Below are 13,713 nucleotides of genomic sequence, written 5' to 3' on the forward strand. Positions count from 1 at the left end.
GCACTGACTGATAATCAGTCCACTAAAAGGTCCTTCGGGCATCCTTTGGGGCAAGGATCAGCATAACAGTAAATATTCAAGCTACATGGGCCATGTGGTCTCTGCTCTAACTCCTCAACCTTGCAGTTTGAAGCTTAAAAGCAGCCAGAGCCACCATGTTCACTGACAAATAAGTCAGTGTTCCAATCACACTTTATTTACCAAAACAAGCTATGGGTCACAATTGGTGCACCAACCCCTGCTTTGATGGTATCTGATCAATTTTATCCTAAATTGTCCTTGTAAGTTCCCTGAAATCCCTTTATTTTTTAGAACATCCTTATATTAGAGAGAGAGAAAGAATGCAAGCATGAGTGGGGGCAGGGGCAGGAGAGAGAATCCTTAAGCAGACTCCCCACTGAGTGCAGAGCCCATTGTGGGGCTCCATCCCAGGACCCTGAGATCATGACCTGAGCTGAAATCAAGAGTTGGACGCTGAACTGAGCCACCTAGGCACCCCAGTCCTTTGAAATCCCTTTAGATCAAAACAGTGTAAACCAAAAATATGCTAACAAACTTAAAAACAATTTATGGCCTTAGGGGCGAACGGTGACAGGATCCACTGGACCAAAATTCAAAGTCAGAAAGGCGCCAACAAGTCATTTTTGTTGCACGTACCTAAAAATGACTTAGCGACTGCGTGCAGGGCTTGAGGAGGCCAGGGCATGAACCAGTCAATACCAGTGTTATTCACAAGACCTTGAAAAGAAGGAGAAACAAAAGAGATGACCAGTTGGCAACCCTGAGATGCTTGAGGACATCGACATGGTCTTCAGCACCCAGCGCATTGGTGAAAGAGCTGGACGTGTCCAGGAATAATTCACTCAAAGCAGAGTTTCTCAACCTCAGTGTGACTGGCATTGGGCTGGATGATCCTCTGGCGGGGGGCGAAGGGGCGCTATCTGTGCAGCATGGAATATTTGGCAGCACCTGGGCCTCCATCAGCTGGACTGTAGGACACTCCCTGCCCCACCCAGCATGACAACCAAAACTGTCTCCAGGCATTGACAAATGTCCTTGAGTGGGGGCCAGTAAAATCACTCCATAAATTCAGAACCTCCACTCTAGAGGTCTAGGTACTGCACCTTCCACGAGGCTGGCAAAATGTTCCAGATGGAAGAGAGCGGAGAGCTCACTAGGGGCTGGGCACTGGGGCCCATGAGCGTTCCTCGCATCAGGGGACAGCACCCACTGTGGGCAGCTCGAGAGCCTGCTGGCAGCTGTGGGGGACACAGTGGGACCCACACTACACAGCAGAGCCCACGCTTCTGCCCAGTGACCGTCTCCTGTTTTGCCCTGCGGAAGGGGGGGGGAGAGGATGTGCAGGCTCAGCTCAGGGGCACCTGGGAAATTCCTGCACCGGGTCCTCAGGGTGTCCCCCACCGGCGACATGCCCAGGACGATGTGCAGATTATTTGCACTCTTGTTCACAAAGTACTGCCACACAGACTCTTTGGCCGGGCCCGTCCCTTGCTTCAGGGCTTCTTGTCCGATCTGACTGAGGATCGTCTCTTTCTCCTCTTCTGGGAAAAGTGCAGGTACGATTCCTAGAAAACAGAGACATGATGGGTTTTTCAGCCTCGGGGTTATAGTCTCCTCTAGGCACTGAAATGACGGGAGCACAGCATTACCAGAGGAGCAGAGGACGCCAAGGTGAGGGGCCCTAACTCTGAGGCCCCAGGCTCATACACTGAGGGTGAATCCCTCTGAGCCTCAATCTCATCAGTGAAATGGGAGGAATAAGTGCCTCCCGCGTACCTTGGGGGGGGTGATCGTGAGCGGCAAAGCAGGGGTACTTGACCAGGGACAACTGTGCCCCCTAAGTGACACTTGGCAATGTCCGGAGACATTTTCGGTTGCCCCAGTTTGTGTGTGTGTTGGGGGGTGGGGATGCTAATGGAATCAGGCACGGAGAGGCCAGGGGTGCTGCCAGCCAGCCTGTAATACCCAGGACAGCCCCGCAGCAAAGACTCCCCTGCCACTGATGTCATGAGGACCAGGGATGAGAAACTGCTGCCGAGTCAGTGTAAGGGCTTCAGAAAATAAGTAACCTGGACCATCCGGGGAGCTATTAAGTGAGGCTCCCTGGAGCACTCTCAGCCTTCACAGAATATATACCCCAGCCCTGCAGCGGGGGTTGCAGGCACAGAAAAGGACAGATTGACGCTTCTAGCCCTGCTCACACGCTTGCAACCCATGTGCGGAAAGTCTGATGCCAACCCAAGGAAGCATGTGCTCAATGCCGTGTTGGGAGCTGGACTGTGGTGCCTGGGCATCCCGGACCCACGAAGCTGTCACCGTGGAGGGGGCTTCTTTTGGTGGGGAGAGGCCCTGCAGGGCACTGGAGCTAAAATTGGGAGGAAGCATGGAACCTGACGTTAGTCTGGAAAGGAGTTCTGCTGTCTGTGCCCCTCCCTCCCTGCCCATCCCCTCTTCCCGGCCACCGGTCCCTCTTCCCTTTGGAGAATCACTTCTCCTCCATTCATACACCTGCATAGGCTTTGGGTGGGCTGGCGGCCCCATCAGAGCCCCAGGCAGTTGGCTCGGGCGTGGGTGCATAAGCTGAGCCAGCTGATGGAAGCCCTTCCAGGCAGCCTGGCCCCCACATCTGGGAAAGATGGTCTCATTCACCCAGGGTAAGCCAGGACGATGCGATGGGGCTTGGTTTTTTGTTGTTGTTGTTTGTTTGTTTGTTTGAATTGCTTTGGGAAAATCCAAAAATGCAAATACAAGAGAAAAATGGTAAAGCCGAGATGGGGCACAGGAGGGATGAACCCGTAGCCACAATCTTTTGAGCACCTGGGTCCAACCAAGCCCCCTGGGCTTTCTCAGGCTTGTGAAACAGCCCTGACTCCTCCATTCCTCTTGAACTTCGCTAAGCCAACCTGACTTGCACTGCCAGCACCTGCAACCGTGGAGGCTGATGAGAGAGGGAGAGAGTGGCCGGCAGGAGCAGGGCAGGACAGGACAGCAAATAAGGAGGTGGAAAGAACACAGGCTGCAGGAACAGAAGGCAATCTGCGGAGACCAGAGCACTGGAGGCTTCAGAGAAAGGGAACCAGTGCCGTGCACGGGCGGCGGTGTTCTAGGAAGCCAAGATCAGCGCAGACGTGCGTGAAGAGTTGAGGTCAGACATGAGAAGGGTCTGGCTCTGATGGAGGCTGGAGGGCATGCCGAGGAAGGGACAGGTTCCAGAAACAGATGAGAAAGCACAATGAAATGTGGAAGAGGTCAAGAGGGGACACACTCCGCAGTTCAGGCCTAATGAAAATTCTGGAATAATGGGGTTCGCAGGAAGGCACAGAGAGAGCCCCCTGAGCACAGGAGAGCTGCCAGATTCTCGCTAGCTCAGGCCCATTGATCTCACTCTATCTACACCATTTCAAATGAGTAGCCTGCATTCTTATTAAATATCCCATGGGTTCCCGTACAGAACCAAGTTGACGCAGCAGGCCTGGGGCTGCACGCCTTACAGAGGCCTGCTTACGGGGTTGGCCCTTGGCCGGCGTCCGGGAACTTGGACTTGGGGAGGATTCCCACCACCATTCATTGATCAGAGTGCCTCATCTGCACAAAGTGTGGTTTATACTGACCACCTGCTTCCCCTCTGGGATTCTGGAATGTGGGTTGGTGCCAGGCAGCAGGTGCCCACCGTGACCAGCCCCCACTGAACACCCTTGGGTTCTGAGTTTCTAATGGGCTTTCCCAGGAGATGGCACTTCACAAAGGTTGTCAGAATCAGATGCGGGAGGAGTTAAACATGTCCTATGTGACTGCCATAGTTACTGCCATAGAAGAGAGTTCTGGAAGCCTGTGCCTGGCTCCCCAGACCTCCCCCGGCATGTGCCTCTTCCCCTTTGCTGATGGTGCTTCGTGTCCTGCTGTAATTAGATCACAGCTGTGTGTACTGCCAGAGACACAGGAACTCGCTTCTGGTTCTCCTCCTATCATCTCAGCTTCTGGCTCACTCCCCACCTTCTCCCTGAACCCAGTCCTGTACTCACCTGATTTCTCACACTCTCCCCACAGATGGTGGCTCTCCAAGCCTGTTAGTGATGCTAAAATTGAAATCTCCACCCTGGGCCCCTATTCTGAGAACCAGACCCCTACAAGTTGGCCCCCATAGTCCATCTGCTACAGGTGAAGTTGTGTTCCCCCAAAAAAGAGATGTTGAAGTCCCCAGGACCTCAGAATGTGAACTGACTTGGAAAAAGGGTCTTTACAGAAGTCATCAAGTTAAAATGAGGTCATCAGGGTAGGTCTTAAGCCAGGGCAACTGGTGTCCTTATTATATAAAAAGGGGAAATGTGGGTGCAGAGACAGATATACATGCACAGGGAGAACATGAAGGCAGACCCAGGGTGATGCATCCACAAGCCAAGGAATCCACAGAAGCCGGCAGCAAATCAGCAGAAGCTAGAGACAGGCCTGGGACAGACTCTCCCCCAGAGCCCCAGAAGGAACCACCCCTGCCAACACCTTGATGCGGGACCTCCAGATTGTGAGACAGTAAATGTTTGTGGTTTTAGGTTTTTTTAAAAGTAATCTCTACCCTCAACGTGGGCTTGAACTCATAACCCTGTAATCAAGAGTCGCACACTCCACTGACCTAGCCAGCCAGGTGCCCCAAATATTTGTGGTTTTCAGCCACCCATTTTGTGGTACTTTGTTACAGCAGCCCTAGCAAATCAATATACCACCTGACCTCCCGTTTGGATTTCTCCTAAGTATAGCACACTCCACACCCTCCTAGTGGCACAAACCCACATCTACTCTTCCCCCTCCTAGCAACGGGGCTACTCACACCAGCCAGAACTGGGAGCCACCCTGGGTGGGCTCTCCCTCCCTCACCCTCATCCAATCTGTACAAGTCCTGTAGGCTCTACCTCCAAAATATCTCAGGAATCCACTCACTTCTTTCCATTCTCACTTCCACCCCACCCCATCCAGACCCAGGTCATCTGTCACCTGCCACCCTCTCCTATTCTTATCTCCCTCTTATCTAGACTCCACAGGGCAGCCAGAGGGACCTGTGAAAACATAAGCCTGGACCACATCATTGCCCAGAAAGTGACATCTAATCTGGATGTGACGCACCAGGCCTGCACTGAGGGTCCCCTTCACCTGGTTTTGTATACAGCCGGTGCACCCCGTGTGGGAGCAGCCTCCACGGTACCTGATGTCAGCATGTTGTTGATGAGCTCCAGGAAGCCCTCCTCGGCCACGTGGGTGTCCGTGAACAGGAAGATCATCATTTTGTTCTCAGTCCCGAGTTTGAGATAAAGGTTCTTCAGATCTTCCCGGAAATTGTTCTCAGAGTAGCCTCGGCTCAGAAGGATCTCAAACACCTGCCAACACAGAGCACAACAGCGGTGAGACAACCAGCCCAGAGAGGGTCAGACTGTGCAGCTAAGGGGGATGAGTGACAGCAAAACCAGATGACCCGGGCCATTTTTCACAAACACTGTTGAGTGAGAAACCCAAGACTCAGGAAACTATGACATCCCTTGGTGTTGAGTGAGCTGTGACGGACATGCTGCACATGCACACATGTGTAGGGGGTGACAAGTATGCAGGGGACACAGGTCTGTGCAGATGGGATCACGTGAGTATGGCAGAGAAAAGGACACCTTCGGTTGTTAAATGAGTCATCTGAGTCACAGGGTAGGGGGACAGCCGGAATGGGGATGGGGGTGAGGGGAGGAAACAGAGATGGGCCAAAAACAGCACCCACACATACACAAGTACAACCATAATGTGTGTGCAAGCCCACCCCCCCCCCCCCGCCATTAGGAGTTCATTGAAAATGAAAGAGATTGTGGGAAGACATGTAGGGAAACTAAGTAAGAAGCCATTTTAAATTCTTAAATTTAAAAATCTCACTAAGTAGACATAAATGTAAATGAGGACACAAACTTCATTCTCATCTGTTCATTTTCTTTGGCCTCAGGGCACGAACTAAGCTACAAGCTACCGACCTCAGTTCTGAGACTGCTCAGAAAGTTTACAGTGACTTAAACATCCTGGTCCCTCTGCCTCCTCTCAACCCCAATGCATGCCCACGCATGAGGGCACATGCAACCTCTGTCCCGCTCATACCTTGCATGGCATTCTGTGCACTCTCACACTCACAAGCTCACACTCCCTTGGTTGCACAGACCTTCAAGTTCCCTCTCTCTCTCTCTCTCACACACACACACACACTCACTCACTCACTCAAGGCAACACAGATAACTTGCCACCAAATATTCGGCCTGCAGTTCCATCTGATGCCGGCAGACCCCATTCATCCTCCCTGAGTACAGCCCCCCACATCCCCTCCAAGGCTCCTGACAGCACTTAGGCATGAATGGCTCACTGTGATCCCACTACCCAACCTCCCCTCCACTCCCTGGGGCCCAGCAATAGCCCAGAACTCTTTCATTCTCCACCTCCACCCCTTGGACATCCTCTGCCATTCCTCAAGGCCAAGATGCATGACCACTACCTCACAGGAATGTCCGATTTACCAGGGCTGGTCAACAGAAAATACCAACTTGTCTAGAAAAATGTTCAATTATAAAACAATTACATTTTGATCACATATTTTTTGAGGATTTATTTATTTATTTGAGAGAGAGAGAGAACAAGCAGGAGGAAGATCAGAGGGAGAGGGAGAATCCCAAGCAGACTCCCTGCTGAGCACAGAGCTGACACAGGCTCAATCCCACCACCCTGAGATCACAACCTGAGCTGAAATTAAGTGTCAGGTGCTCAACCAACTGAGCCACCCGGGTGCCCCTTGATCACATATTTTATCAGATTTTGGGCTTTTAAAAAAAGATTTTATTTATTTATTCATGAGAGACACAGAGACAGAGAGAGGCAGAGACACAGGCAGAGGGAGAAGCAGGCTCCATGCAGGGAGCCTGATGCAGGACTCGGTCCCAGGATCCTGGGATCATGACCTTATACAAAGACAGATGCTCAACCACTGAGCCACCCAGGTATCCCTACATGTTTTATCAGATTTTAAAGGTAAATCAACCAAATTTTTTTCACTTTTTTTTATAAATACTTTAAATAAAAGGTCAATATTGGTGAAGTACTGCAAGCTAGATTCATTGGACTAGCCACAATTGCTCTTTATATAAAGAGTTCTCACAAATCAATAAGCACATAAAAAGGCAACTCACAAAAGAGAAAAGACAAATGTCCAATGAGCACGTAAGAAGATATTCAGACTTCACTATGAATTGAAGAAAGAAGTGCTTATTTAAACTACACTATTTTTCGCCTACAATATTGGCAAATATCAGATTGATAATAGCCAGTGTTGGCAAGAACAGGGAGAAATGGACATTACCAGTAGCATAAATCAGTATAATCCTTTGTTGTGGCCACTACTGGTAGTTTTAAGGCATTTAAATGAACAAACCAACCAGGATGAACAAACCAACCATAATGCCACGGTACTCAATACCTGTATTTTATATTTGCTTAAAAAAAAGAAAAGAAACCACGGGTCTTGGCAATGACTTTTTGGATGTGACAGTAAATCACAAGCAACAAAAGCAAAAATAAACAAGTGAGTTGTGGAGATGACTCTTCACAATTGGGCCTGCCTGTGTAGTATACATCTCCACCTGGAGAGGTCCCTGCAGGTGACTTGCCAATGGCCACAGCAGGGGCTCACTGTAAGGTTCTAAGAATGAGGTGGAGAAACAGGAACCTTCCCCCCGCTCCGCCCCTCCATGGTGCTGGTGGGACTATACAATGATATGGTCACTTGGGAAAACAATCTGGCAGTTCTCCAATGATTAAACATGGACTTGTGTATGACCTGGCAATTCCACCGTGAGGTGTGTCTCTAAGAGACATGAAAACACCTGTTGACACAGAGACTTATATGTAAACGTTCATAGTGGCACCATTCACAATGGCCAAAAGGTGGAAACAACCCACATGGCCATGGAGAGATGAATGGATTAACAGAATGTGGTCAATCTAGACAACAGACCATGACTCAGCACAAAAAGGAAGGAACTGCTGATACATGGATGGTACCTGAAAGCATTACGCTAAGTGAGAGAAGCTGTCAAAGAAGATCACGTACTCTATGATTCTATTCATGAGAATCCAGGATAGGGTATCCGGAGAGACAGGAAATAGATGAGTGCTTTTTTAGGGCTGGGTGAGGGGCAGAAAGCTAAAGTATGTAGGATGTCTTTTGGGGGTGACAAAATGTCCCCCAATAGACTATGGTGATCTGTGAACACACCAAAGAGCACTGAATCGCACATGGGTGAATTGTATGGCCTGTGAATTACATCTCAATAAAGCTGTTGTTTGGGTTTTTTTGTTTTGTTTTGTTTTGTTTTAAAGAGATTCTAAGAATGGCCCAGAATTGTGAGGGCTGGTTGTGCAGATACAGCATACAGCAGCTGGCAAATTGCTGACCTGAATGCTGGGTCCATGGAGGTTTGGGCCAATCCCTCCTCCATATGAGTATGTGCCACAAACCACAAGATTTGCTCTTATTTGACTTTCAAATTTGATTTCACATAGTCTCCATTCCAAAAATAATACAAAAGTTAGATTCTTCAGCCATTCAGTTAAGTAACAAGGAAAAAAAAACAATTCTACACTCTATGAAAACATCATGTCATGATCTGTTATACATGGCATGAACTACCAATGGCTGAAATTGATATAACAAACCTATTTCTAAGAAAGGAGGTTGACTTACCTCGTAGCCAGCTGTGAAGGCGGCCAACCTGGCAAGAGACTGCTTCCCTGAACCTCCAACCCCGACCAGCAGGGCGTGGCCACGGTCCATTCGGATGATGCGGTGCACACGGGTTAGGTGCTCCAGAGCATCATCAAAGAGAACCAAGTTCATTTTGGTGTTGCTTTCATTATACTCCTCAAGAATTTCCTGAATTTAAAAAAATTTAAAAGGATCACTGGATTCTAAGAGACTCTTTCCTTTTGTCCAGGAGGAATTAAGAATGGAGAAGAGATTTTCTTTTCAATAATCTATAGCAGTTGAAATAATTAAAATCATTTAGGTTTACAGGACTAATCTAGTGTTGACAGTTAAGGTTTTGATCTCTTGGCTTGTGATCGGCCTGCAGTGAGCAGGTTCAAGTCATGAGTTAAAATGAAAATAAATATCAGAGTCAGGGCAGCCCTGGTGGCGCAGCGGTTTAGCGCCGCTTGCAGCCCGGGGTGTGATCCTGGAGACCCTGGATCAAGTCCCACATCAGGCTCTCTGTATGATGCCTGCTTCTCCCTCTGCCTGTGTCTCTACCTCTCTTGCGCCCTCTCTGAATAAATAAATCTTTAAAAAAAAAAAAAAATATCAGAGTCAGCTGAGTGGTTCCCAAACCTGACTGTGCTTTGGAACCCTGGGACCTGACATGGACTTGAAGGAAGGAAACTCAGAGTGGCAAGCCCAGGGGTCCATGTGTTTAACACATTCTTCAGGTCTTTCTATGCACCCCTGGACGTGATAATCACCCCTGGACACAAACCTACATTCTGAACCTTGAGACAGAGGCATGGGTATTCTTCCCAGCTCTGCCTCCTGAGCACCCTGCACTGCTTGACTCCCCTGAGAAGCACGCCCAGGAAAAGTGAGCCTATGGAGAAGGTAAACGCCATCTAAACCTGAAACAAGGCCTTGGCTGCCTCATAATCCTGGATGTCTTCATAAATGCGTGTTTCCTCTTCTTGCAGGGCCATCCGGAAGTCTCCAAACAGGATGGGATCCCTCATCACCACCTCTGCATCATCGTTAAAATGTTCCATAACCAAGTCTCTTATGTGGTCTTGTACCTTTTGACAGAAGATCATTTAAGGACCCAAACTCAACAACATATATGTGCTAAAACTCATGAGAAAAAAGAACACATGCTAAGATTATCTGAAGTAATTCTTTTTTCCAACTGCTACAAGGTATGTAATAATCCACCCTCCCTAATCTTTCAACTTCTATTAATGTATTTTTCCCCAATTGGTGAACTACATAAATAGATACAGATATATAGACACAGATAGCTATAACTATAAATATAGATAGATATAGATGGCAGGATGGGATGCCTGGGTGGCTCAGAGGTTGAGTATCTGCCTTTGGCTCAGGGCATGATCCTGGTCCAGGGATCAAGTCCTGCATTGGAGTCCCTATGGGGAGCCTGCTTCTCCCTCTGCCTTTATCTCTGCCTCTCTGGTATGTCACTCATGAATGAATAAATAAATAAATAAAATCTTAAAAAAAAAAAAGATATAGATGGTAAGGGAGGGGTTTACACTTGTGTATTTCACCCAGAGAAGAATTTTGTGGTTAGTTTTTATTTTGCTGGTATAGTTTGATGTACTGACCAGCTGTTTGTCTGTTTCGTTGATTAATCGGTCATGGAAGACTCTCAGACACTCGTTTCTCCAGACTCTCACCATCTGGGTCACTGTCTGGAACCTACATGATAGAAGGGGCAAAATCAGTCATGAAGTCATTTAGAGAGAGGGGGGCTAAATGCTACTATTTTCAGATGGATACACAGAGCATGGAAAAGGACATTTCTATAGTTCTTTTCTTCCCCCTGTTCTCACATTAATGAAATTTAATGGAAGCTAACAAATTAAGTGTAAAGACCATAAAATCATCATCTATAATTTATCCTCCATAGGGAAGAAAAAGAACATTATCTGTAAATGACATAAATGACATAAAATGAGAACCTGACACTGCTCCTACTTGCTGGAGCTCATGAATTTAAAATCGGCATCAAGGCCACTGGCAGCTTCTTTTTTTAAGAACCAGTTCCATCTGGCCCTAGTTCTTGAACTTCCTCTGGTTTTTGACAGAGAGCCCTTACTCTCCCCTGCATACTGGAGCTGTCTTCTCCTAAACTGTCATTCCAAACCCTTCATGGAGATCTGAAAATAAGTTTGGGTATATGAAAAGCCATCAACTAATTCACTTTTCAATATTTTGTGGACTCAATATGAATCCACAAAATCGGACTATGCTTGAAAATCTATATACATTAACGTAAATACATAAGCCTAGTTTCAAAAAGAAAATTTCTATACCTAGATTTAAATCCTTTTATCCTCCGTGTTTACTTCTCCTACAGACACACATAATATAACCAATTAGCAACTGCTAACAATTCAGTTGCCTGAGCAAAAGGTAACTTCATTTTTTTAATAATAAATTTATTTTTTAGTGGTGTTCAATTTACCAACATACAGAATAACACCCAGTGCTCATCCCGTCAAGTGTCCCCCTCAGTGCCCGTCACCCATTCACTCCCACCCCCTGCCCTCCTCCCCTTCCATCACCCCTAGTTCGTTTCCCAGAGTTAGGAGTCTTTATGTTCTGTCTCCCTTTCTGATATTTCCCACACATTTCTTCTCCCTTCCCTTATATTCCCTTTCACTATTATTTATATTCCCCAAATGAATGAGAACATACAATGTTTGTCCTTCTCCGACTGACTTACTTCACTCAGCATAATAAAAAGGTAACTTCAGAATGAGGAACAAATGATCAGCAGAGCAATCCCACCAAAGGGCTAAGTACACCTGTCCACATGTCCACACACCTGCCTTTCTTGGCTCTACCTGTCTTCAAGTCACAGGCTTAACAAGTCATCAGGCATTAACCATACATTTAACTCTTTCCTTCATTTAACATAAACAAAAAGACATTGGGTATATTCATTGATACACTGATTCATCAAATTAATTGACAAGTCCTCTGTCTTAAAAGAATAGGAAAAACCATCATGATACCAATGGGCCACATGTTAGTGAGACAAAACAAACTCACCGTTCTGGATTAGTGAGGACAAGACCATTAAAAACTCTGGAGAGATCCCGAAGATTAAAGATGTAGTGGAACTTAGATGGGGTAGGATGCAGGTCCTGCACAATGGTTTTGTAAAGCGCCAATGTGCAGAAGGTCAGCTTGTCACTCACAGCCATGATGCTTTCATGAAACACCTGAAAAATGAAAAGAACACCCAAATGTCTATCAGTGGATGAACAGATAAACCAATGTCATCTATCCATACAGTGGCATGTTTATTTGACCCTATCAAAGAGCAAAGTACTGAGCAGCCTGGTTGGCTCAGCGGTTTAGCGCCTCCTTCAGCCCAGGACCTGATCCTGGAGACCTGGGATTGGGTCCCATGTCGGGCTCCCTGCGTGGAGCCTGCTTCTCCCTCTGCCTGTGTCTCTGCCTCTCTCTCTCTCTCTCTCATATGAATAGATAAAATCTTTAAAAAAAAAAAAAAGAGCAAAGTACTGACACACACACTACCAATGGATGAATCTTGAAAATGTGATGCTAAAGAAAGAAGCCAGTCATAGAAGACCACATACTGTATGATTCCATTTGTCTGAAATATCCAGAAGAGGGAAATCTACAAAGGTAGAATGCAAATTAGCAATTGCCAAGGGCTGAAGGATGGGAGATTGTGATTGCTTTTGGGGTAACAAAAATATTTTGAAATTAGGTAGTGGTAATGGTTGTACAACATTGGGAATCGTACTCAATGCCAAAACTTTAAATTGGTTAAAATAACTAATGCTACACTATGTGAATTGTACCATAATTTTTAAAGAAGAGATAAAAAGGGGCACTTGGGTGGCTCAGCTGGTTGAGCATCTGACTCTTGATTTCAGCTCAGGTCATGATTTCAAGGTCATGAAATTGAGCCCTAAGTCACACTCCACACTGAGCATGGAACCTGCTTAAGATTCTCTCCCTCTCCCTCTGCCCCTTCCACCCCCATTCAAATACTCTCTCTCTCTCTCTGAGAGAAAAAAGAAGGCCAAAGAAACATCATCTGATTTGCTTTGTTTCCCTAGATTTTCACATTGACAAGTCAACATGATGTGAAACCAAAACCCAAACCAGTCCTTGGTTTGAGTTTGATTTGACCAGTGTAGACTCACAGTTTTGACACTGAATAGCTTATGATAGGGCATGAACATGCCAGGTGCCCACAGTTCCTATGGATCACACCTCACCATCCCACATCTTTACCTCTCCTGCCCCTCAAGGCTTTGTGTGCACAAATCTCATTATAGGAGGGAAATGGCAGGACCAGAAGGTCATCATTTAAGTGAATGGGTTCCATTTGTGGGGGGAGGGGTAGCCAAGTTAAATCATAATGAGAGCGGTAACTAGTATCTGATGAGTATCTTCTGTGTGCTAGACACTGTGCCACACATTTTATGTGCCCTTTTCTCCTTTCATTTTCCCAGACTCTCAGTGAGGTGGACACCATCATTATCCCTGTTCCAGATGAGAACCAGGTCTAGGAGAGCTCAAGGGACTTACCCAGGGAGCAGAATGGGACCTGACTCCAGGTCTTGGTCCCCTAGTTGATTCACTGACTCAATTCAATGTGGCACATGTAACTCAGGGCTACATCATGACTTCTGTGCACCCAAGACACTTTTGCCTTCTGGGCCCCATCCTCCATAAAAATATATGACTTTATATTTTATGACTGCACTGGTATACAGATGAATATAATCCAGGCTAGATTATATTCTCTTTTTTTCTTCTGGTTTTAAAAGAAGTCAAAGTACATTCATGGACCCCCAAAAGTACTGCGGGCCTTGTGCCTGCTGTGCCTCATGCCTAAGTCAACCATACATACACTTCTCCTCAAC

General features: G+C 46.9%; 1 protein-coding gene across 4 annotated transcripts in view; it reads right to left on the bottom strand.

Moving 5' to 3' along the window:
- DNAH10 (dynein axonemal heavy chain 10) overlaps positions 1–13,713 on the bottom strand; it is a 131,851-nt gene that overhangs the window by 32,326 nt on the left and 85,812 nt on the right. For all 4 annotated transcript variants that reach the window (XM_038574799.1, XM_038574797.1, XM_038574796.1 and 1 more), the window contains 7 exons: positions 11,858–12,030; positions 10,405–10,498; positions 9,691–9,858; positions 8,768–8,956; positions 5,216–5,387; positions 1,383–1,586; positions 658–738 (listed from right to left, as the gene is read on the bottom strand). In XM_038574799.1, the coding sequence (XP_038430727.1) occupies positions 658–738; positions 1,383–1,586; positions 5,216–5,387; positions 8,768–8,956; positions 9,691–9,858; positions 10,405–10,498; positions 11,858–12,030 (1,081 nt within the window). The remainder of the gene's footprint in view (positions 1–657; positions 739–1,382; positions 1,587–5,215; positions 5,388–8,767; positions 8,957–9,690; positions 9,859–10,404; positions 10,499–11,857; positions 12,031–13,713) is intronic.

This window comes from Canis lupus, chromosome 26, assembly GCF_011100685.1.
Source record: "Canis lupus familiaris isolate Mischka breed German Shepherd chromosome 26, alternate assembly UU_Cfam_GSD_1.0, whole genome shotgun sequence".
Lineage (NCBI taxonomy): Eukaryota > Metazoa > Chordata > Mammalia > Carnivora > Canidae > Canis > Canis lupus.